Source organism: Perkinsus marinus (assembly GCF_000006405.1).
Source record: "Perkinsus marinus ATCC 50983 genomic scaffold scf_1104296950436, whole genome shotgun sequence".
In the NCBI taxonomy this organism is placed as follows: Eukaryota; Perkinsozoa; order Perkinsida; family Perkinsidae; genus Perkinsus; species Perkinsus marinus.
Window position 1 is genome coordinate 126,231 of NW_003209596.1, and position 25,037 is coordinate 151,267.

At 45.6% G+C, this 25,037-nt stretch overlaps 8 protein-coding genes across 8 annotated transcripts in view; 1 reads left to right on the forward strand and 7 right to left on the reverse strand.

Moving 5' to 3' along the window:
- Pmar_PMAR018498 (hypothetical protein) overlaps window positions 1–598 on the reverse strand; it is a gene marked incomplete at both ends in the record, with an annotated part of 811 nt that extends 213 nt beyond the window's left edge. Inside the window, one exon of the mRNA XM_002778015.1 lies at window positions 41–598. Coding sequence (XP_002778061.1) covers window positions 41–598 — 558 coding nt within the window. The remainder of the gene's footprint in view (window positions 1–40) is intronic.
- A 47-nt stretch (window positions 599–645) lies between these two features.
- Pmar_PMAR018499 (hypothetical protein) lies at window positions 646–1,083 on the reverse strand (the record flags this gene model as incomplete). The annotated part of the gene is made up of 2 exons (XM_002778016.1): window positions 646–693; window positions 946–1,083. The coding sequence occupies 2 exons, from the start codon at window positions 1,081–1,083 to the stop codon at window positions 646–648; spliced, it is 186 nt and encodes a 61-aa protein (XP_002778062.1).
- Window positions 1,084–1,802: 719 nt separating this feature from the next.
- Window positions 1,803–6,756, reverse strand: Pmar_PMAR018502 (mitotic cyclin-CYC2, putative; the record flags this gene model as incomplete). The annotated part of the gene is made up of 7 exons (XM_002778017.1): window positions 1,803–1,836; window positions 1,995–2,231; window positions 5,832–5,948; window positions 5,996–6,106; window positions 6,161–6,255; window positions 6,304–6,430; window positions 6,488–6,756. 7 exons carry the CDS (start codon window positions 6,754–6,756, stop codon window positions 1,803–1,805), a joined length of 990 nt encoding a protein of 329 aa, XP_002778063.1.
- Window positions 6,757–8,533: 1,777 nt separating this feature from the next.
- Pmar_PMAR018503 (mitotic cyclin-CYC2, putative) lies at window positions 8,534–10,300 on the reverse strand (the record flags this gene model as incomplete). Its single annotated transcript, XM_002778018.1, has 9 exons — window positions 8,534–8,567; window positions 8,729–8,965; window positions 9,187–9,303; window positions 9,351–9,461; window positions 9,516–9,610; window positions 9,659–9,791; window positions 9,846–9,919; window positions 9,968–10,104; window positions 10,156–10,300. The coding sequence occupies 9 exons, from the start codon at window positions 10,298–10,300 to the stop codon at window positions 8,534–8,536; spliced, it is 1,083 nt and encodes a 360-aa protein (XP_002778064.1).
- Window positions 10,301–10,675: 375 nt separating this feature from the next.
- Window positions 10,676–11,031, reverse strand: Pmar_PMAR018504 (hypothetical protein; the record flags this gene model as incomplete). The annotated part of the gene is made up of 2 exons (XM_002778019.1): window positions 10,676–10,753; window positions 10,894–11,031. The coding sequence occupies 2 exons, from the start codon at window positions 11,029–11,031 to the stop codon at window positions 10,676–10,678; spliced, it is 216 nt and encodes a 71-aa protein (XP_002778065.1).
- Window positions 11,032–11,575: 544 nt separating this feature from the next.
- On the reverse strand, window positions 11,576–13,610 carry Pmar_PMAR018505 (G2/mitotic-specific cyclin-B, putative; the record flags this gene model as incomplete). The annotated part of the gene is made up of 7 exons (XM_002778020.1): window positions 11,576–11,807; window positions 11,964–12,200; window positions 12,496–12,612; window positions 12,660–12,770; window positions 12,825–12,919; window positions 12,969–13,101; window positions 13,156–13,610. The coding sequence occupies 7 exons, from the start codon at window positions 13,608–13,610 to the stop codon at window positions 11,774–11,776; spliced, it is 1,182 nt and encodes a 393-aa protein (XP_002778066.1). The 3' UTR covers window positions 11,576–11,773.
- Window positions 13,611–17,586: 3,976 nt separating this feature from the next.
- Window positions 17,587–18,574, forward strand: Pmar_PMAR018506 (2-heptaprenyl-1,4-naphthoquinone methyltransferase, putative; the record flags this gene model as incomplete). Its single annotated transcript, XM_002778021.1, has 5 exons — window positions 17,587–17,754; window positions 17,847–18,027; window positions 18,076–18,204; window positions 18,317–18,429; window positions 18,485–18,574. The coding sequence occupies 5 exons, from the start codon at window positions 17,587–17,589 to the stop codon at window positions 18,572–18,574; spliced, it is 681 nt and encodes a 226-aa protein (XP_002778067.1).
- A 447-nt stretch (window positions 18,575–19,021) lies between these two features.
- Window positions 19,022–22,998, reverse strand: Pmar_PMAR018507 (hypothetical protein; the record flags this gene model as incomplete). The annotated part of the gene is made up of 14 exons (XM_002778022.1): window positions 22,942–22,998; window positions 22,823–22,899; window positions 22,467–22,737; window positions 22,079–22,176; window positions 21,865–22,033; window positions 21,691–21,817; window positions 21,596–21,641; window positions 21,371–21,550; window positions 21,162–21,320; window positions 21,001–21,119; window positions 20,110–20,757; window positions 19,947–20,068; window positions 19,825–19,901; window positions 19,022–19,780 (listed from the first exon to the last, which is right to left on the reverse strand). The coding sequence occupies exons 1-14, from the start codon at window positions 22,982–22,984 to the stop codon at window positions 19,022–19,024; spliced, it is 2,895 nt and encodes a 964-aa protein (XP_002778068.1). The 5' UTR covers window positions 22,985–22,998.
- Between the last annotated feature and the right edge of the window lie 2,039 nt (window positions 22,999–25,037).

Consider the following 25,037-nt stretch of genomic DNA (forward strand, 5'->3'; position numbering starts at 1 on the left):
CATTACCGTACTGATAGACATGATGTAGCAATAGGGCCACTATGATATCCAACGGAAAGTTCCAGGACTTCTCGAGCATAGTAACCGTCTCGAGCAAGGCCCTACCGAGATCTTCATAAGTATCCTTCTTGGCACCCTTGAAGAGCGCGCGGAACGGGGTAGGCTCATTTCTGCAGACCTCCTCATAGAGCTGTGGTATCGATGCAACCCAATACTTGTCGGAGATCTCTTTAGAAATGTTCACAGACTCGTAGATATAATAGATCGGACTATTTTGACCGACCATACCATTCCCACGGATGACGTTGGCTACCACGTTTCCTGCAGTTTGGAGGGAACTGAGAGTTGCTTCTCCGTTACACTTGGTCACTTGGCACACCTGCTGCTTGATCTTGTTGAGTTCTTCTCGAAGGGTCAGAACTTCTTGTGCAAGTCTGGCTTCACTGACACTTTGGGCTAAAGCTCTTGCTTCAGTCGATATCTCTAATCCTGTGCCGGGAACAGCACCACCACAGATGAGGGTCGAACCAGAGGGAGACACGAATTCAGTTACAGAGGGTTCTTCACCGTTCGAAGCATCACTGCCGTTGTTGGTCATAGCTTACGCAACTCCAATTGAAGGTACGGAGAACCGTAGAAGGTCAATTAGAGATAGATGGAACGAAGCTGCAAACGAATGGGATTCAGCTCGCTCTAACAGTCATCATAATGCATACTACACTACGACTCTAGAATGCACGATACTTTATTCGCAGTCATCATCGATAGTATGTTCTAGTCAGCCCTCTCGCTCGCCACGCGGTTACACCGTTACACGTGGAAGGCTGTCAGATAGACCAAAAGACTCCTCTATACGCGGAGGTTATGCAAAATCGGAAAACTCGATTATGCGGACAGCTCGAAGAGATATGCACGAAAAACTTTAATGACGGAGAAATGTCCTACCCGGGAATCGAAACGGGGACCTATGTCAAATTCATTGATTGAGTCCATGGACGTGGACTCAGTGAGCTCCGCCCCTTCGTCACGAAGGGCAAGTTTATCCTCCACAATACCACACATTTGCATATCAAATCCACACATACTGTATAAAGACTAACGCAATGAGAATATATAACATCGGTTCAGACGAACGAAAGACAAACGACTGAGAAACCAACAATAATATCTTCAATGCATTCGGAAAGGTAATAAACTGTCTATCACCCCCTAGCATAGAGAATATAATAAAGAGTTTCACCCGCGATATGACAAAGACCAGTGAAAATAATTTCACGACTACTGCATATCGCCAATATTGCATTTTCACAGAGAAATACGCCACTTCACGTAAAACGGTTGAAACTCCATAATATAAACGACCATATGCACCGTGCAAATCACACAAAAAAACTGACAATAACAAACCCGTCGTTCACATATATCCCCAACTACTCCTCCATAACACAACAGACATATTAAGTCATTTAACCATGATAATAACATGTGCTCAAAAACCAACAGTAAAACCAACCCACTGAGAAGAACTAACAAAAACCAGCATGACTATTCCCAACACAATACTGCTCACAGAAAGTATCCGTCACTCTGTAGTATAACTCATGCATTGCGTGCTTACAGCACCATACGAAACTAATTGAATCGGGCAAGCGATCACATACGACGATAATAATCACGGGGCTTCATTTTACAAACGAATAAGCGTCCAACAACTGGCATTCCTCAGGACGATAGTCTCTAAAATTTTAGACAATTTCTTGTGTGATAAATCAGTACGAGATTAAACACTCCAGCTTCAATCTTCATCCGAGCACCATACGGGACACACTCCGGAACCTGAAAACAACAACAAATAAAATCAAATCCATTTGCATTCCCAATATAACTCTAACGCCCTCAATATTGAATTCAGTTGACCAATTAAACTCAATTTTCTCTCATTCACGAACGATGCTCACATCACGGCCTACAGTATTCTCCCACACCCCACTCACTTAGAGAGCTGAAACTTCTTCTTCACAGCCCTGAGTTGCGTCCCTGAATGGTCCTCATTGGTAGCTACTTGCAATAATGCACATAGTTCCTTCGCCACCACCTTCACGTCGTGCTCAGTGTTAGGACAATGTACGGCCACATGTGGCGGCCACGCTGTCGGCTTCCTCAACAACTTGTTGGATAAATACAAGGCGCCTGCCGCTAACTGACTTGCGGAATACCTCAACATACTATAGCTGATCAAAATAATTGATAATGTCGAAATTATAGGATATTATATTAAAACCAGATAGAGGTAAACATTATATAAATATTTCGCGGTTAAATAGATATATAAAATGAAATAATAGAGTTTCACCCGTGACGTGAAAAAAAGTAGAAACATATTTCCCAAGTCACTGCATACCGCCAATATCGGGGTGTCCATCGAGTACTACGCCACTTCACGTGAAACGGGTGAAACTCCAGTACATACAGTGAAACGTACACTAATGTAGCCATACAATATAGAACAGAGACAAACCCACTTACTCTGGCAATGCAAGCTCCAGACAATACTGGGATAAGAAGAAGTGCTTCTCATCGGCTTCCATGACCTTAGCATACCGCAGCAGGAAGAACATCGGCGACGGGGTAGTCATACAGAACCTGAAGCAAACACCAATACAACACTAAAAGAGGGAAGAGACACTTACCCAAGCGTGTTGAGAATGTCAACTTCCATCTCCATCACTTCATGACGTTGATAAGTCCTGTCGCATATACTGACAATGTCCTTCATCTCGGGAGGATATATATCTTCATATCTGACAGAAACACCGTCTTCTTCTCATACCACTCCTCAACCAACTTCGACTCACTTAGAAGCAATCGATAAACAAGTAACACCAACCAACTGCAGTCGTGTACGTGAGAGATTAGGACACTGCTCAAGGTAGCGATCAATCAAGTTAACCTGAAAACACACAAAATCATCAACCAAGGGAGCACCATCGATAGCTACCGTTAAGTAGAGCGTCTCAGGAACCAACTTGAACTTCCAGTGGACCTCAACCAACCAATCGATCAGAACTGCACGCATACGCTGAGTGATATCATTCTGGGTCCTCTGCATGTAGTCGCTGGACTGTCTGTATCTGAACGAACGGAGAAGATACTTTCCTCACTGGGAAACGATAGAGTCGACCTACTTTTGTTCAACGCCATTCATATTGACAAAGATAGGGTTGACATATTCCGCCACGAACTGAGGGTCGCCGAGATCCTGAAAATCGTCCCTCACTGGAGGGATGAACTCCTGAGTGAACGTCACTTGACGATCCTCTGGGGGGATGGTGTCCTTCCAGTCAATCACTGGGCTGATGGACTCCATTCTAGCCGGTGTGGTGCCCTGCATGATAGTATCATCAAGATCGTCCCCTAATCGTGCCTTGCCTCGCGAGGCTGCGCCTGTTGTCATCCTGCAAAACCAACCAGAATCACCACCAAGACGAGACTCACCCGTGTGAGCAGGCAGAAAGTTCGAAGTGTTGCTGAGGTCCATGAACACCTCCCGTTTACGGGTTTCCATCACAGCATGACCCTCCTTCCCAATAGGGACGTTTTCAGACTGCTGAGAGTGCTGTGAACGGTTGCTAGAGAGCATAATAGATAGAAGTTGTTTGTTAGAGTCGATATCGACCACTGTTGCGAATCGCGCTCGCCCTCAAAAATCGATCATTCTTGCAAAGTGCATGTATGATGCAGAATGTCGTCAACAAACACTACGTTCCTTAATATAATCAATTACCCCATACTACCTTACGATTATTTAAGGGACAGTTTCACAATCCTATCGCATTCCTCAGACGTGAGGAAGTCGTCGAATATCATCAACAACGGCTCATTCAAGGGGGAGGACGGCTCGAGGGAAGACGATTTCATCAGAAACACAACTAAATCAATTATGTAGAAGTTGCATAAAAGTACAGTGTGTGTTAATCTGATGCGCAAATATGTGTTGTTTTCTGATATTAATTGCGAAGCGAGCGGAGCATATACCGCAACAACGGGCACTTTCACGTTGTGCGTGCGTGCAGAATTATTCTGACTTGACTACGAAGCGTGGAAGGTTGTCAGATAGACCAAAAGACTCCTCTATACGCGGAGGTTTTGGGCAGAATCGGAAAACTCGATTCTGCGAACAGCTCGAAGAGATATGCACGAAAAACTTTAATGACGGAGAAATGTCCTACCCGGGGATCGAAACGGGGACCTACGTCAAATTCATTGATTGAGTCCATGGACGTGGACTCAGTGAGCTCCGCCCCTTCGTCACGAAGGGCAAGTTTATCCTCCACAATAACACACATTTGCATATCAAATCCACACATACTGTATAAAGACTAACGCAATAAGAATATATAACATCGGTTCAGACGAACGAAAGACAAACGATTGAGAAACCAACAATAATATCCTCAATGCATTCGGAAAGGTAATAAAATCTATATCACCCTCTAGCATAGAGAATATAAGGAATATAATAAAGAGTTTCACCCGCGATATGACAAAGACCAGTGAAAATAATTTCACGACTACTGCATATCGCCAATATTGCATTTTAACAAAAATACGCCACTTCACGTAAAACGGTTGAAACTCCATAATATAAACGACCATATGCACCATGCAAATCACACAAAAAAACTGACAATAACAAACACGTCGTTCACATATATCCCCAACTACTCCTCCATAACACAACAGACATATAAAGTCATTTAACCATGATAATAACATGTGCTCAAAAATCAACAGTAAAACCCAACTCACTGAGAAGAACTAATAGAGACCAGCATGACTATTCCCAACACAATACTGCTCACAGAAAGTATTCGTCACTCTGTAGTATAACTCATGCATTGCGTGCTTACAGCAGCATACGAAACTAATTGAATCATGCAACCGATCACATACGACGATAATAATCACGAGGCTTCATTTTACAAACGAATAAGCGTCCAACAACTGGCATTCCTCAGGACGATAGTCTCTAAAATCATAGACAATTTCTTGCGTGATAAATCAGCATTGTACACGAGATGAAACTCTCCAGCTTTAATCTTCATCCGAGCACCATACGGGACACACTCCGGAACCTGAAAACAACAACAAATAAAATCAAATCCATTTGCATTTCCAATATAACTCTAACGCCCTCAATATTGAATTCAGTTGACCAATTAAACTCCATTTCCTCTCATTCACGAGCGATGCTCACATCACGACCTATAGTATTCTCCCACACCCCACTCACTTAGAGAGTTGAAACTTCTTCTTCACAGCCCTGAGTTGCGTCCCTGAATGGTCCTCATTGGTAGCTACTTGCAATAATGCACATAGTTCCTTCGCCACCACCTTCACGTCGTGCTCAGTGTTAGGACAATGTACGGCCACATGTGGCGGCCACGCTGTCGGCTTCCTCAACAACTTGTTGGATAAATACAAGGCGCCTGCCGCTAACTGACTTGCGGAATACCTCAACATACTATACCTGATCAAAATAGAAAAAATTGATAATGTCGAAATTATAGGATATTATATTAAAACCAGATAGAGGTAAACATTATATAAATATTTCGCGGTTAAACAGATATATAAAATGAAATAATAGAGTTTCACCCGTGACGTGAAAAAAAGTAGAAACATATTTCCCAAGCCACTGCATACCGCCAATATCGGGGTGTCCATCGAGTACTACGCCACTTCACGTGAAACGGGTGAAACTCCAGTACATACAGTGAAACGTACACTAATGTAGCCATACAATATAGAACAGAGACAAACCCACTTACTCTGGCAATGCAAGCTCCAGACAATACTGGGATAAGAAGAAGTGCTTCTCATCGGCTTCCATAACCTTAGCATACCGCAACAGGAAGAACATCGGCGACGGGGTAGTCATACAGAACCTGAAGCAAACACCAATACAACACTAAAAGAGGGAAGAGACACTTACCCAAGCGTGTTGAGAATGTCAACTTCCATCTCCATCACTTCATGACGTTGATAAGTCCTGTCGCATATACTGACAATGTCCTTCATCTCGGGAGGATATATATCTTCGTATCTGACAAGAACACCATCTTCTTCTCATACCACTCCTCAACCAATTTCGACTCACTTAGAAGCAATCAATAAACAAGTAACACCAACCAACTGCAGTCGTGTACGTGGGAGACTAGGACATTGCTCAAGGTAGCGATCAATCAAGTTAACCTGAAAACACACAAAATCATCAACCAAGGGAGCACCATCGATAGCTACCGTTAAGTAGAGCGTCTCAGGAACCAACTTGAACTTCCAGTGGACCTCAACCAACCAATCGATCAGAACTGCACGCATACGCTGAGTGATATCATTCTGGGTTCTCTGCATGTAGTCGCTGGACTGTCTGTATCTGAACCGGAGAAGATACCTTCCTCACTGAGGGATGATCAAGCCGACTTACTTTTGTTCAACGCCGTTCATATTGACGAAGATAGGGTTGACATATTCCGCCACGAACTGAGGGTCGCCGAGATCCTGAAAATCGTCCCTCACTGGAGGGATGAACTCCTGAGTGAACGTCACTTGACGATCCTCTGGGGGGATGGTGTCCTTCCAGTCAATCACTGGGCTGATGGACTCCATTCTAGCCGGTGTGGTGCCCTGCATGATAGTATCATCAAGATCGTCCCCTAATCGTGCCTTGCCTCGCGAGGCCGCGCCTGTTGTCATCCTGCAAAACCAACCAGAATCACCACCAAGACGAGACTCACCCGTGTGAGCAGGCAGAAAGTTCGAAGTGTTGCTGAGGTCCATGAACACCTCCCGTTTACGGGTTTCCATCACAGCATGACCCTCCTTCCCAATAGGGACGTTTTCAGACCGCTGAGAGTGCTGTGAACGGTTGCTAGAGAGCATAGTAGATAGAAGTTGTTTGTTAGAGTCGATATCGACCACTGTTGCGAATCGCGCTCGCCCTCAAAGATCGATCATTCTTGCAAAGTGCATGTATGATGCAGAATGTCGTCAACAAACACTACGTTCTTAATATAATTAATTACCCCATACTACCTTACGATTATTTAAGGGACAGTTTCACAATCCTATCGCATTCCTCAGACGTGAGGAAGTCGTCGAATATCATCAACAACGGCTCATTCAAGGGGGAGGACGGCTCGAGGGAAGACGATTTCATCAGAAACACAACTAAATCAATTATGTAGAAGTTGCATAAAAGTACAGTGTGTGTTAATTTGATGCGCAAATATGTGTTATTTCCTGATATTAATTGCGAAGCGAGCGGAGCATATACCGCAACAACAGGCACTTTCACGTTGTGCGTGCGTGCAGAATAATTCTGGCTTAACTACGAAGCGTGGAAGGTTGTCAGATAGACCAAAAGACTCCTCTATACGCGGAGGTTTTGGGAAAGATCGGAAAACTCGATTATGCGAACAGCTCGAAGAGATTTAAACGAAAAACTTTAATGACAGAGAAATATCATACCCGGGGATCGAAACGGGGACCTATGTAAAATTCATTGATTGAGTCCATGGACGTGGACTCAGTGAGCTCCACCTCTTCGTCAGGAAGGGCAAGTTTATCCTCCACAATTACACACATTTGCATCTCAAATCCAAACATGCTGTATAAAGGCTAATGCAATAGGAATATATAACATCGGTTCAGACGAACGAAAGACAAACGACTGAGAAACCAACAATAATATCTTCAATGCATTCGGAAAGGTAATAAAATCTATATCACCACCTAGCATAGGGAATATAAGGAATATAATAAAGAGTTTCACCCGCGATATGGCAAAGACCAGTGAGAATAATTACACGACTACTGCATATCGCCAATATTGCATTTTCACAGAGAAATACGCCACTTCATGTAAAACGGGTGGAACTCCATAATAGTATGGGAATACATGTTTTCTTTTCTCAACTGAGCTCGTAAGTTTCCTCAAATCCATACGAAATCAACGATAATTTCTCAAAATTTCCATAATCCTGCCAACACATGTAGTTGACTATGTTCATATATCCCGACACTGCTCCATAATATAAACGACCATATGCACCATGCAAATCACACAAAAGAACTGACAATAACAAACACGTGATTCACATATATCCCCAAATACTCCTCCATAACACAACAGACATACAAAGTCATTTAACCATGATAATAACATGTGCTCAAAAACCAACAGTAAAACTAACGAAGACCAGCATGACTATTCCCAACACAATACTGCCCACAGAAAGTATTCGTCACTCTGTAGTATAACTCATGCACTGCGTGCTTACAGCAGCATACGAAACTAATTGAATCGGGCAAGCGATCATATACGACGATAATAATCACGGGGCTTCATTTTACAAACGAATAAGCGTCCAACAACTGGCATTCCTCAGGACGATAGTCTCTAAAATTTTAGACAATTTCTTGCGTGATAAATCAGCATTGTACACGAGATGAAACTCTCCAGCTTTAATCTTCATCCGAGCACCATACGGGACACACTCCGGAACCTGAAAACAACAACAACAAATAAAATCAAATCCATTTGCATTCCCAATATAACTCTAACGCCCTCAATATCGAATTCAGTTGACCAATTAAACTCAATTTCCTCTCATTCACGAACGATGCTCACATCACGACCTATAGTATTCTCCCACACCCCACTTACTTAGAGAGCTGAAACTTCTTCTTCACAGCCCTGAGTTGCGTCCCCGAATGGTCCTCATTGGTAGCTACTTGCAATAATGCACATAGTTCCTTCGCCACCACCTTCACGTCGTGCTCAGAGTTAGGACAATGCACGGCCACATGTGGTGGCCACGCTGTCGGTTTCCTCAACAACTTGTTGGATAAATACAAGGCGCCTGCCGCTAACTGACTTGCGGAATACCTCAACATACTATTCCTGATCAAAATAGAAACAATCGATAATGTCAAAATCATATAATATCAGATTAAAATCAGATAGATGCAAAAATATATTCCACAAGCCACTGCATACCGCCAATATCGGAGTTTTCACCGAGTACTACGCCACTTCACGTGAAACAGGTGAAACTCCAGTATATACAGTAAAACGTACACTAATGTAGCCATTCAATATAAAACAGAGACAAACCCACTTACTCTGGCAATGCAAGCTCCAGACAATACTGGGATAAGAAGAAGTGCTTCTCATCGGCTTCCATGACCTTAGCATACCGCAACAGGAAGAACATCGGCGACGGGGTAGTCATACAGAACCTGAAGCAAACACCAATACAACACTAAAAGAGGGAAGAGACACTTACCCAAGCGTGTTGAGAATGTCAACTTCCATCTCCATCACTTCATGACGTTGATAAGTCCTGTCGCATATACTGACAATGTCCTTCATCTCGGGAGGATATATATCTTCGTATCTGACAAGAACACCATCTTCTTCTCATACCACTCCTCAACCAATTTCGACTCACTTAGAAGCAATCAATAAACAAGTAACACCAACCAACTGCAGTCGTGTACGTGAGAGATTAGGACACTGCTCAAGGTAGCGATCAATCAAGTTAACCTGAAAACACACAAAATCATCAACCAAGGGAGCATCATCGATAGCTACCGTTAAGTAGAGCGTCTCAGGAACCAACTTGAACTTCCAATGGACCTCAACCAACCAATCGATCAGAACTGCACGCATACGCTGAGTGATATCATTCTGGGTCCTCTGCATGTAGTCGCTGGACTGTCTGTATCTGAACGAACGGCGAAGATACCTTCCTCACTGAGGGACGATCAAGCCGACTTACTTTTGTTCAACGCCATTCATATTGACAAAGATAGGGTTGACATATTCCGCCACGAACTGAGGGTCGCCGAGATCCTGAAAATCGTCCCTCACTGGAGGGATGAACTCCTGAGTGAACGTCACTTGACGATCCTCTGGGGGGATGGTGTCCTTCCAGTCAATCACTGGGCTGATGGACTCCATTCTAGCCGGTGTGGTGCCCTGCATGATAGTATCATCAAGATCGTCCCCTAATCGTGCCTTGCCTCGCGAGGCCGCGCCTGTTGTCATCCTGCAAAACCAACCAGAATCACCACCAAGACGAGACTCACCCGTGTGAGCAGGCAGAAAGTTCGAAGTGTTGCTGAGGTCCATGAACACCTCCCGTTTACGGGTTTCCATCACAGCATGACCCTCCTTCCCAATAGGGACGTTTTCAGACCGCTGAGAGTGCTGTGAACGGTTGCTAGCGAGCATAGTAGATAGAAGTTGTTTGTTAGAGTCGATATCGACCACTGTTGCAAATCGCGCTCGCCCTCAAAAATCGATCATTCTTGCAAAGTGCATGTATGATGCAGAATGTCGTCAACAAACACTACGTTCCATAATATAATTAATTACCCCATACTACCTTACGATTATTTAAGGGACAGTTTCACAATCCTATCGCATTCCTCAGACGTGAGGAAGTCGTCGAATATCATCAACAACGGCTAATTCAAGGGGGAGGACGGCTCGAGGGAAGACGATTTCATCAGAAACACAACTAAATCAATTGATTATGTAAAAGTTGCATAAAAGTACAATTTGTGTAAATTTGATGCGCAAATATGTGTTATTTTCTGATATTAACTACGAAGCAAGCGGAGCATATACCGCAACAACAGGCACTTTCACGTTGTGCGTCCGTGCAGAGTTATTCTGGCTTAACTACGAAGCGTGGAAGGTTGTCAGATAGACCAAAAGACTCCTCTATACGCGGAGGTTTTGGGCAAAATCGGAAAACTCGATTATGCGAACAGCTCGAAGAGATATGCACGACAAGCTTTAATGACGGAGAAATGTCCTACCCGGGGATCGAAACGGGGACCTATGTCATATTCATCAATTGAGTCCATGGACGTGGACTCAGTGAGCTCCGCCCCTTCGTCACGAAGGGCAAGTTTATCCTCCACAATAACACACATTTGCATATCAAATCCATACATAGTGTATAAAGACTAACGCAATAGGAATATATAACATCGGTTTAGACGAACGAAAGACAAACGATTGAGAAACCAACAATAATATCTTCAATGCATTCGGAAAGGTAATAAAATCTATATCAACACCTAGCATAGAGAATATAAGCAATGTAATAAAGAGTTTCACCCGCGATATGACAAAGACCAGAGAAATTTTCTCTGAGAAAATAATTTCACGACTACTGCATATCGCCAATATTGCATTTTAACAGAGAAATACGCCACTGCTCGTAAAACGGTTGAAACTCCATAATATAAACGACCATATGCACCATGCAAATCACACAAAAAAAAACTGACAATAACAAACCCGTCGTTCACCTATATCCCCAACTCCTCCATAACACAACAGACGTATAAAGTCATTTAACCATGATAATAACATGTGCTCAAAAATCAACAGTAAAACCCAACTCACTGAGAGGAACTAATAAAGACCAGCATGACTACTTCCAACACAATACTGCCCACAGAAAGTATTCGTCACTCTGTAGTATAACTCATGCATTGCGTGCTTACAGCAGCATACGAAACTAATTGAATCGGGCAAGCGATCACATACGACGATAATAATCACGGGGCTTCATTTTACAAACGAATAAGCGTCCAACAACTGGCATTCCTCAGGACGATAGTCTCTAAAATCATAGACAATTTCTTGTGTGATAAATCAGTACGAGATTAAACACTCCAGCTTTAATCTTCATCCGAGCACCATACGGGACACACTCCGGAACCTGAAAACAACAACGAATAAAATCAAATCCATTTGCATTCCCAATATAACTCTAACGCCCTCAATATCGAATTCAGTTGACCAATTAAACTCAATTTCCTCTGTCACGAACGATGCTCACATCACGACCTACAGTATTCTCCCACACCCCACTCACTTAGAGAGCTGAAACTTCTTCTTCACAGCCCTGAGTTGCGTCCCTGAATGGTCCTCATTGGTAGCTACTTGCAATAATGCACATAGTTCCTTCGCCACCACCTTCACGTCGTGCTCGGTGTTAGGACAATGTACGGCCACATGTGGCGGCCACGCTGTCGGCTTCCTCAACAACTTGTTGGATAAATACAAGGCGCCTGCCGCTAACTGGCTTGCGGAATACCTCAACATATTATACCTGATCAAAATACAAATAATTAATAATGTCGAAATTATATAATATCATATTAAAATCAGATAGATACAAAAATTATATAAATGTTTCCCGGTTAAAGATATATAATATAAAATTAACGGAGTTTCACCCGTGATATGAAAAGAAACTAGTAAAAATATAATCCACAAGCCACTGCATACCGCCAATATCGGACTTTTCACCGAGGACTACGCCACTTCACGTGAAACTCCAGTACATACAGTGAAAGGTACACTAATGTAGCCATTCAATATAAAACAGAGACAAACCCACTTACTCTGGCAATGCAAGCTCCAGACAATACTGGGATAAGAAGAAGTGCTTCTCATCGGCTTCCATGACCTTAGCATACCGCAACAGGAAGAACATCGGCGACGGGGTAGTCATACAGAACCTGAAGCAAACACCAATACAACACTAAAAGAGGGAAGAGACACTTACCCAAGCGTGTTGAGAATGTCAACTTCCATCTCCATCACTTCGTGACGTTGATAAGTCCTGTCGCATATACTGACAATGTCCTTCATCTCGGGAGGATATATATCTTCATATCTGACAAGAACACCGTCTTCTTCTCATACCACTCCTCAACCAACTTCGACTCACTTAGAAGCAACCAATAAACAAGTAACACCAACCAACTGCAGTCGTGTACGTGAGAGATTAGGACACTGCTCAAGGTAGCGATCAATCAAGTTAACCTGAAAACACACAAAATCATCAACCGAGAGGAGCATCATCGATAGCTACCGTTAAGTAGAGCGTCTCAGGAACCAACTTGAACTTCCAATGAACCTCAACTAACCAATCGATCAGAACTGCACGCATACGCTGAGTGATATCATTCTGGGTTCTCTGCATGTAGTCGCCGGACTGTCTGTATCTGAACGAACGGCGAAGATACCTTCCTCACTGAGGGACGATCAAGCCGACTTACTTTTGTTCAACGCCATTCATATTGACAAAGATAGGGTTGACATATTCCGCCACGAACTGAGGGTCGCCGAGATCCTGAAAATCGTCCCTCACTGGAGGGATGAACTCCTGAGTGAACGTCACTTGACGATCCTCTGGGGGGATGGTGTCCTTCCAGTCAATCACTGGGCTCATGGACTCCATTCTAGCCGGTGTGGTGCCCTGCATGATAGTATCATCAAGATCGTCCCCTAATCGTGCCTTGCCTCGCGAGGCTGCGCCTGTTGTCATCCTGCAAAACCAACCAGAATCACCACCAAGACGAGACTCACCCGTGTGAGCAGGCAGAAAGTTCGAAGTGTTGCTGAGGTCCATGAACACCTCCCGTTTACGGGTTTCCATCACAGCATGACCCTCCTTCCCAATAGGGACGTTTTCAGACCGCTGAGAGTGCTGTGAACGGTTGCTAGCGAGCATAGTAGATAGAAGTTGTTTGTTAGAGTCGATATCGACCACTGTTGCAAATCGCGCTCGCCCTCAAAAATCGATCATTCTTGCAAAGTGCATGTATGATGCAGAATGTCGTCAACAAACACTACGTTCCATAATATAATTAATTACCCCATACTACCTTACGATTATTTAAGGGACAGTTTCACAATCCTATCGCATTCCTCAGACGTGAGGAAGTCGTCGAATATCATCAACAACGGCTCATTCAAGAGAAAGGACGGCTCGAGGGAAGACGATTTCATCTGAAACACAACTAAATCAATTATGTGGAAGTTGCATAAAAGTACAGTGTGTGTCAATTTGCAATATTCAATGTGCAAATATGTGTTATTTTCCGGTTTCAATGAGAATCAATATGAAACTATATCGCATATACAATGTAACAACGACTATGAACATGTGTTGTGATCAGAGTACCCGTTTGGGACAGTGATAGCGACAACTTGTTCACTATGATTTATCCTCCACAATAACACACATTTGCGTATCAAATCCACACATGCTGTATAAAGACTAACGCAATAGGAATATATAACATCGGTTCAGACGAACGAAAGACAAACGATTGAGAAACCAACAATAATATCCTCAATGCATTCGGAAAGGTAATAAACTGTCTGTCTATCACCGTATAACGTAGAGAATATAAGGAATCTTATGAGGAGTTTCACCCGTGATATGAAAAAGACCAGTGAAAATAATTTCACGACTACTGCATATCGCCAATATCGCGTTTTCCCAGAGAAGTACGTTACTTCACGTACAATGGGTGAAACTCCAATGTAAACCAGGGATCAGTGAGGGGAAATATGCGCATGGTCGACCACATATGTTGGTGACAATAGGGAAATTCTGAGGGAATTTAGCAAAATTCTTGCGGGTTCCTGTACATTTCTACCCTAGTTTATCTATGAACACCTATAGTTAGTGAGTATAATCGAAGGGTCAGCTGAGGAAGGCGATCATATTTTGCAACATTGGAGCGCACACAGTCTGTATGATCGCTCCTGTCTGTATGATACAGAAGCCTTGTATTAGACTCCTTCGCACAACCGTCGCACGCGTGCAAAGAATAGATTATGAGGGCACGCGCAGTTTTAAAGTATGGGATGCAGTCTGAATGGACAGGTTTGACGAGGTGAGACTCATTTACCAGTCATAAGGGATATTTTGGTTGGAATTCGAGGAAAAATAGACCTTGGTGAAAAGTTGTTTCATGGACAAGAGTCAGGTTTTTGGATGTTTTCTCCCTTCTTACACTGGATATGAAGCTGAAAACATAGGTTTCGAAGGCGCTGAGTTAATTGGGTTTACTCTCACACGCAGGGCACACATTTTTGGTAGCCAGATGAGTATAACAGCGAAAATCAGCACCCCTAGACCTATTTATTTTCTAAAAAAAGGTGATTATGTACAACGCCCAATACTCTTGAAAGTTGTACATAGTTGTTCACCAAATGAAATTGTTAGTTTGATGGAATGGTGTGGCGGTTAGTACGATATTCTGACGATTACAAGGTCGCAGGATCGATTCCTGGTAGCCGAAATTCTATGTTTCGTCCTCGTAAGTCAGTAAGTGAGCCGAGTTATCCTAGCCTCCTTCCTGAAGGCCGTCCCGTAAGATCCTTAGCTTCCTTACTTTGAGGAAGCCTAAGTCATAACGAGGCGCTTCTCCTTTGAGGAAGACTTCCTAAGTTATAGGGCCTTCATTTTCGACAATTTGGAGAACTTTGCGACAGCTCGTGGCTTCAAGAACTTCCATATTGACGACGCAACTTAAAAAACTTCGGTCTCGACACAATGGTAACTTCTATTTCGCACGTAGAAGCATCAATGTGCAGTTGACGGAATTGAGACTTCTATGACGGAGTGCAAAGTTGAACTAGAGAGTTTTATCAACTCGGGCTTGAACTTCTATCGACCTCAGATGATTTTGAATGCTCTATGGTGGATTTGGAAAGTCTAAATGCGAATACGATCTTTTGGCATCTGATTCGCCTTGACGTAATTGACGGCTAATTGAGAACAAACAACATCTTTTCAACGCCTATTTGGAGAATAGTAACTTCTATTTGGAGGAGCGGGCGAAATGAAACTATAAGATTTTCGTTTAATAACTTCAATTTGGATGGAGGGGTTTAGGAACTCCAATTTGGATACAGTCAGTTAGGAACTTCAATTTTTAAAGTTTAGTGAAGACAATTTCAGATCTAGCTCCTTCGAATAGAAGTTACTATTCTTCAAATAGGCGTTAAAAAGATGTAGATGTTAATAAGGTGTAGTAGGTTGGACCAGCCCTAATGTACAGCATTGCTCCTACCCTATGTGGGCCCTCTGGCATCGAGACGGCTTGTGGTTGGAAAACGCATTGAGGCTGCCTGATGTGCATCTTAGTTGCTGTGGACGTCTTTCAATGTCCTCAATTGATCAACTGAGTGTTGCCGATAGTGTATGGAGGTTTTCTGTGATAATGGCGGACGAATAAGGAGACCCCAGCGTACACGCTTATACTTCATGACAGCACAGGTGATCACGAAATTGCCGATCGTTTTGGTGATAATGATATCAGTCATTCATATTTCGAGAGAGTTCACAGGCCGTGGCCGTGTGCTCTACGAAACGGGGAGGTCTACGATGGCAATTTCGAGGAGGGAGTTAGTCATGGGGACGTAAGACTGCTGTCACTCATCATGTTGAGTCGGGGCTCGTTAGCTTAGTTCCTGGTATAGGAATGTTGATGTTCATACGGATCCTCGCCAGGAGAACGGAAAACAAGGTATCGGCCGGCCGGTCTACACTGGGAAAAAGGTGTCGAATTATGACGAAGGTAGCTGGAAATTTTTTTGTACGTTATGCAGACGATGCCATTGTGCGAGGAGGTACTTATCACGGTTAGGTTAGAGAAGGCCAGAAGGATGGGAAAGGTACATTGGGGGAGATGTGAATTAGGCGTCTACCCCTATCAGGACAAAGAGGGTTGTCATTGTTTTATATGAAAGGTCTTAGGAGTGAACGACAGTGCACAGTCGGGCTATGTTCTCAACTTACTTTTTCTTGGTGCTGGGCCAGGAGGACGGCAATGCTACCTACGTTTATGATGATGTCTTCACTCGAGGGGGAATGGGAGGATGATCTCTTCTAACAGGGACGTGGATGCTTCCTAGTAGAACATGCTTCATTGGAGATTCTAAGTAGTATTAACTAGTTCTACTGAGTCTGTTGATGGTGCTGGACAGGGCAACTGGAAGACGCTATATGGACAGGGTCACGCTGTCTTGGGAAGGTACTGTTATCGCTGAGCTCACCAGCACTCATCTGCAAGGTCCGCGTCAGATGAGTCCACGTAAAACTTACGACTCTTGCTGAATCCATCATGGATTGTATGGTCACTACATGGGGTCGCGCTTGAAGAGATGTACTTGCCGCGGAACCTTTGCGATCTAGCGATATCGGAGCTCAGCAGTGGAGGCTTCCAAGTTCACGTAATCAGCCGCCAATGCACAACTCCTCGAGTCAGGCAATAACGCTGGCTCTCAAGAGGGCGCTTTTGTGATGTACATGCTATTGTGGTTGTTACTGAATATACTCTCTCTATTAGCCTCCTGTCTAAGTTGTTGAGTTCGCTGAAATCTCAGGGAATGTACTTCCCGAGATCATATCTCACCGAAAGAAATGTTGTATCCACGTCGTTGTATGTATGAGAGCGACCGAACACACGTTTTTTTTGCTTATGTTTATGAGAGGTACCTACTGCGCCAATCCGTGAACTTCGTATATTGCGGTCCTTTCATTAGTCTTGTACAATCTAAGAACCTGCAAGTAAACGCTTCGCATAGGAGACACGCTTTGTGGATTCCGTCCTGATGTCACGAGAGCTGTCCCCGACTGTGTTCGACAGGGTCAGCGTTCCTCGTTTTGAATTAGCAGCCCAGTTTCTATTATGCAATCAACTTGTCCTGACGTAGCCGACTTCAGCAAGATCTCTCATTACCCAGAGGGAGCTAATAAAGAGTTCCAAGACAAGGACAAGGATCAATTGCTAGAGTTTTTCCTTCCAAAATTTGAAGTCGATAGACCCTTGGCTCATCATCTCGACGGGCTTTTCGAGGTAGCCTTCATATGACGTTTTGTCACTTACCATTGTTACGGCTGTTGATGTCGTGGTCATATCGCTTCAGTGCCAGACCTGATTTCTGTCAGGTATTCAATCTTAACTCCGAGACAGTTTCAGTCGAAGTTGGTTCGGGTACGGGCCTTCTTACACGAGAGTTCAGTAAGCGACCTGGCAAGAAGGTGTACGCAACGGAGCTCTCTGAGGGTTTCATACAGCATCTCAGAGATGACGACAGAATAGATAAAGGCAAGGTGGAGATTATTCATAGTAAGTCTGAAGTTTTCTACGACTCTTTTGAATCGCGCATGTTGGTAGGCACCGAAGACGATTTATGTCTACCTACTGAGAGCGACGGCTCGGTTGACCTGGCAGTTCTTTGTGACGTATATCATCACCTCACACATCCACGGACTATAGTCCAGCAGCTTAAGCGATCACTGAAGGGTGAGAATCTTTCTATTAAGTCTCGACTAGAATAGATCGCGAGTTGCGATGGACCAGCGGAACCAACTCGTTCGAAGGTCATGGTGGAATTATTCTTATCTGTTTGTTTCAGATACCGGAAGATTAGTGTTGGTAGACTTCTGGCGAGACCCTAGTAAAAGCAGCAGAGAAGACAAGACTTGGGTAATCGAGCACTTGCGGGCCGATAAGGATGTCTTCGTTGAGGTGAGTCACAAAGACTTGAAATATGCACGTCAGAATTGGTGATATTTTTCTTTAGGAGATCCGATCGGTGGGTTTCGAAGTTGCCTCCGAGCCAGAGGTCGAAGGTCTCGTCGAGAACTACGTTGTGATTTTCAAGAAAGCATAAGAAGTGTAATGAGATGATTTGATCCTTATGATATGATTCCGTATGACGCAATGTTCAATTGGTTCTCGTAAAAAGCGAGCCGTGAATTTCCGAACACGGACTGGCTCCAAATATTCTTGTGCGAGTTAAGTGGGTCGTCGCGTTCAGTTCAGTATAATCGCCGCGGAAACGCTCAAAAGTGTGTCACACATAGAGAGAAAACGTTGAGGGACGAAGGTATGACCAAAGGGCTCTTTTTTGCGATGATCGAGATTACCTCATGAAATTTCAGCCCTATAGCCAGTGCAGAGGCTAGCGTCGAACTCGTTGTTGTACCAAGTAGTTGAAAATGCTTTCCTTTCACTGCGTAGTGGGCTTAGTCCGTACTAACAACCCAATAGCTCAAAGCTTGAACACGAGAAACGGTAATCAAATATCACACAACAATAAGAACACACAAACACTTTTTTAACTCTTAGCCCACGGAGCAGGTCTCCGATGAGGTTCAGGGTCGGCACGTGCGGTGTGTATCAGAGATCGCATCAGTTTATCGGGATAGCCATCGTTCAAGGGGAAGGGGCATCGGTGGTGAAGCTCTGCGCACTGAGGACACCTCGTGGAGGCCCGAGGAGCTGCTTTGATCGTAGAATAGCGCTCAAAATACGGGCAGGAGGTTTTGTGCCACCGACCGTCGTGAGCCGCTATGATGCGCTCATCTACACCACAGCCTCTGCAATATTCATAACCACACAAACATTTGATAGACTTGCTATCACTCGAGCTGGGGTAGTTGCCAAGATAAGGACAGCCTTTAGGGCAGGGACGCCAGCCACGCTCAAACTTCTGCTTCAAAGTGAGCCTCTCGTCAGAGGAAGGTCTACTCGTATCAGGCTCCCGTAAAGGCTTTGGAACGTTATTCTGGGAGGCCCGAGCGGAGTGAAGCTTGTAATATGCGCCAGGGTCGAGGCACTTCTTAAGGAGAGCATCATTGGCCTCAACCGCAATGCTGTCACCACACACGGGACACTTCAAAGATCCCCCGCCGTTATCTGAGATCTGTTTTGTCAGAGGCTCCGCCAAACAGCCTTGATGGAATCGATGGTGGCACGGTAGTCGGAAGCTCTCCGAGGCTACGAGGATGCCTCGGCAACTGCTGCATCTCACTGCCCCTTTAAACAACGGCTCGTTGACTGGAACCGACGGCTTCACCGCTCTCATTGGGTCACCCTGAGAGATAGTGTGCGACTAGCAGAAGCCTCTACATTGGTCACCTTCTGAGGTTCACTCTTGACCACAGCATTGCTACGAATGCCCGTCCGCGCAGTTGTTGGTTCCGCTTGAACCGAACCTAAATGTCCATTTCTTGTGTGAATAGCCACAGCTCGAGACCAACCTTGCCGAGTGCTTCCGCTGGCCGCGGCTGCAGCGGCCACCCGCGCTGAGAAACCACTCCAGACAGAGCGTACAGGCTCGAGGGCAGCAGGCACTGTCGACTCCAGAAAGCTGACGCCCAACCTGAAGAATGCTCAATTCTCTTCGACGGTATTGTGCCCTACCGGCGTCCTGTATGTTGAGGGCATTCGATCTCTGCAGGGGCCTGCCCGCCTCTTATGAAGGCTTCAACGCTGCTCTCGAGGCACTTCTTGTGAGCATGGCAACCGCAGGGTAGAGTGAGTTCTAATTTTCCAGTTTTCTTGCAAATGACGCAACCCTCAGCAGGCTCTTCCCCCTCCGGCTCATCAGCAGTCGCGGCCTCCGAATTCATCTCTGCATCGTCGCTGACCTCCTGAACGCGCATGTTGGTTTGCAGGAAGAGTTGCCCGAGCCTGCAAACACATGAAATCGAACGGAAATGATCAGAGGCCATCTCATGCCTGCGATTATGCCGCCAACAGCGAATGTCCTGCAACGGAGTGTTGTTCTTCTCAATAGTTTTTTCGACGAATTGCCGAAGGCATTCCTTATGGACCTTGTCGCCACACGGAGTCCGGACCCCATCTCCCTCGTCGCCCACGATTTGGCCATCTTTGTCGCACAACCCGCATACGAAAACTCCAGCTGATGCCGTTGCAGGCGTGATGGAGTTCTGAAGCTCCGGCCAGTCCATCAATGCCTCCTCAGTGCCGTCCTCAACCTTCAAATTGACTCCTTCCCCCTTGGGAGGTGTAGAGGATTCATACGCCTTTCGCAGAGCCGAGAGGTATCTGCAACAGTACACCCCTTCACACATTCCTAGCATACCCGGTTCTCCGACTTGTGCACAGTCAGCTCAAACAGTACCATGTTGCGGCTCAGGGAGGTATGCTCTCATTCTACATAACAAGTTTCAGGGCCTAACTCTTCGTAATTAGTGAGATATCGAAAAGTTATAAAAAAATTTCCTCCACAAATTCTCAGCTGCATGTACAACGAGAGGAACCAGCATGAACGGCGTCAATGTACCATACTTCGGCATCTGCGTATCGGCGTCGGACTCCTCGCGACCTGACAGAGGCGGTACCGGCCTCTCATCGTCCATTGGGTCTTCGGGCATGGCACTAAGCTGTCGTTGAGCCTCTCCCAAATTCTGCAATGAAAAATTGCTAGGAGTCTACTGAACACGTTTTACCTTCAAAACGTTGCGCATCTCTGTCAGTTCACAGCGAGCATCTGCTGGGTTTGCATAGGGGGATGGCCGAGCACGAGCGTCCAAGCGGGGTAGTAGTTGGTCCACTACACTGCTGAGGTAACGAGACTGGCCCCAGAGGGCATGATATTTCGAGAGGACCTATCAGGAAGACACAAATGAGGTGAGAAAAGTACATGCTTCACGCTCACTTGCTGCATGAACCCCTCGAATTCGTTACTGGCGCTAGGCTGCGGTGGCCCCTGGACGGGCACTCCTGCGGGCACAAGGGTAGCGTCGTCTATTATGGGAAGGATAGAGTATCTCTCCGGCTGAATCGGTATGAGTAGTTCGTAGTGGCCAGGTTGGAATAGGAGGTGGACTTGAGGCTCCTGAGGGCAGCGAAGGTCCAGCTCCCCCTAGGACCCGTAACTCACTGAAGTGCTGCCGCTGTAGTCGATGTTGTGCAGGGCTGTGCGGTCTCTAAAAAAGGTAAAGATGAGGGAAATCCGCGTTGGGAAGCATGTGCCACCTGTGGACCATTATGATCCTAACGCAGCAATCCAATGCCCTCGGAGCCGCAGCCTGGACGAGGTCCGAGGCGTCCTCTTCCATCACAAGGACAGCTGACTCTATGAACCCTCCGGGGCCGTCGATACCTGGATAAGAGCCATGACCCTTCAGCTACCTGGGGCCCTCGACCGACCAGCATCCATCAGCCCATTGGCCCACTGGTCCCAAGTGAAGGAGCAATCAGCATCAGCACCGGCAGTGCAAGGGTCCGACTTGTGCCGAGATAAATAATCCGCTACCAGCAACCGGATGGCGGCGACAAAGGCTTGGTCTATAGCAGGGGTATTCAGTGCGCGATGTATCTGCATAGTATTGGTGGGCCCCTGCGCCCTTCGTCGAAGTATTACCTCTGTGAAAATGCTCTTCTCCTCAGCTGTATTCCCAGCAGCAGTCTCCAGCCTGACCCGCCACGATGGGAGCAGGACAGCAAGAACCCTATAGGAACCTGCCAGGCCACAGATGAAGTCGTACGAGTTCGAGATGTATACAGTGTGGACCAAACCGTTATGCAGAATTATTCCTCCTCAGATGACTTGATTGCCGTTGACAATATTGTGACACTCGAAGACTCAGAAAGTTAACTCATTGGAGTTTCACCCGTGATATGAAAACACTAGTGAAAATATATTCCACGACTGCGTTTTTCACCGAGTGAAACGCCACTTCCCGTAAAACGAGTGAAACTCCATTGTACAGTCACTATGAAATGCGCTATGGAGAGTTTCCCCTTATTACCAGCGAACATAGGATGGTTCCGTCCTTTATCAGTCATAGCAGCTAGCTTCTCGACAAGACCTGTCAGTGCTACTGGACAGAAGAGCGCCGAATACTCCACAAAGCCATAGGCCAAGGCTCGGTAGTAGCAGTTTCCGTCTCCTCTGACGGTACGCCAATACCGATAGGAGAGGACCAACTCCGAATATTGGGCGAGGAGGTTAGGATGGCCACTCGAACTGCTCTGGTCCTCAATACGTCCATCGAAGGTCGTTGGCGAGCCAACTAGTATCTAACTCCCAGCCCTCAGACCCAGTCGGAGCTGCTAGTACTACTACTACTACTACTACTACTACTACTACTACTACTACTACTACCCCTTCACTGCCAGGATCAATGACCGGCATTGGCTGCCGCATAACTGCCAGCTCCAAGGCTTTGGGGAGTGCAGCGTCTGAACAGCACAATGAGTCGGGATTGAGGGCTCGCCTATTACCACTGGACGAAGGCCTCTCGCTGGGAACCGTCGATGGTACCATAGTCAACAACTTCATGCATCGTACAGTTACCTTTCCCCCACTAGTAACGCAAAAATGATATTCAATCCACAAGTGTAGTCGCAATAGTGAAGCATGTTGAACGGTATGATGAAGCAGCACTAAACATGTTCCTTATCAGAGCCAAGTCGCGAACCACGACCAGAGAAGGCCGTGAATGTAGGACCACCAGAAACCTAGAGACACGACTCTATACATACAGGCCTGACCCCGTCATGAAGACGACTACCGAGTAGCTGCCGTAAGTAGTACTATAACGCGGACCTGTCGGTCCAGCGTTAACAGGTGCATAGCCGTCTTTGTCGGCTTCATAAACCTACGTGAGGATCATCACTAAGGACCTGCCCAGGCCGATCCCTCACCAGCCAGCACACTACAGCCACTGCGATGTCCAATACAGGCTGTGCTACGAGCAACGAATCCGCAATAGGCAATGAAAACATGGGCGCTGCCTTGACCTTGGTCAGCCTCTCAATGAGGTATAGTGTACTGACGAACTGAGGAGAATGATGCGAGATGGTACAAGTTGAAAGTACTACTCCGTTGAATCCAAAAATGAAGCCGATCATCGTAATATAGTGCAGCATCATCTCCCACTGGACCACCACGTAATAAGCCCCAACGATCCACAGTAGGCTCATAACCCCATTCACTATCTGGAGTTGGTAACTAACGACGACTGTACATGCACACACTGCGCTCTCCTGAGACCTACATGCGGATACCCGCGACAGCGAGATGGAGGAAAAGTAGACCCAAAAGGACCGGCCGATACTTCCGCCGTACAGCCTCATTTGGGACGTGCGAGCCTCCTGCTGATGGTATGGGGATCATTAGAAAGGACTTTGTGAAATAAAACTACCACAAAGAGTCCCCTTGTATGGTTAACGCAACACAGAGAGCGTTTCAACAGTGGTACACTATCACTATCCATCTACAGTAGACCTACGGGTCTAAGAGGGTAGCACTGCTCAGTGTAGGGACAACAGTCAGAGACTAGTCGCCGCCGTCCTAGAGCAAACGCGAACCTCATGTAGCAATTACTATCATAGACAACTCCTCCACGGAAAAATAATAAACAACATGTGAGCAACATTCTCAGCTGCTACTACTACTACAACTACTACCAATATCAACATACCCAAATCGTACATATAGCAGCCGCGAATCTCCATTGAAATCAACGACGCCATATAGACGGCGAACCACACATAGGTGTGACCGGCCACTTATTACTATGCGACAACCGTTTTGGTTTTTCATACAGCACAACCATAAAAGTATCATCACCGCTTCTTGAACCTCTTCCTTCATCTGTGTTTTTAAGAGATATAATTTTGGGAAAGAACCCGTTTATGAAGAGCCGTGAGGCATGTTTAGTTGGAGTGCCGCAACAGCGTCGCTATAATAGCAATAATCATCTTCTTATATGGGATTCGGTAATTAGCCACCCTAAGGCGTTATATTAACTACACCAAGGCATCAGCATTCGCATTAGTAGTAGTAATAATAATAGTAGCAACAATCAACCACGGAATTGCTGAGGATCGACAAGAGCTTTATCGTCACTAACTCCTGCGTCACGCCCCAGCACTTCACCAGTCACCGGCAATGACCAGCAACAAGATGGTTGGCCTCTGCATATCAGCTCATCGTAGACAAAAATGAGACAGGTTGGCTTCCTCGCTCAGCAGGCGTCCAAGACCGATCCAGCTAGTCGAGACGAGGGCGAAGGCAATGGATGATATGACCGGAGCCACGTCTCCGGACCGTCACCACTTGGAAAATTCCTCACTACGCAGTGCGGAGAAGTACCCACCCCTCCCATGGCGCGTGGGAGGGGAGGAAAAGCCTTGCCACTAATGGACCAGAGAGAGCAGTATTACTAGTAATGTTAACAGGACCGCCCAAGACCAGACTCATAGTCACGATAGTGCCGTCCATAGAATAGGCAGCTAACTGCCATCCAAGTGCAGGAGACCAGTAGTAGTAGTACTGACGGGAATATGAGACAAAAACGCGCAAGCAACCTTGA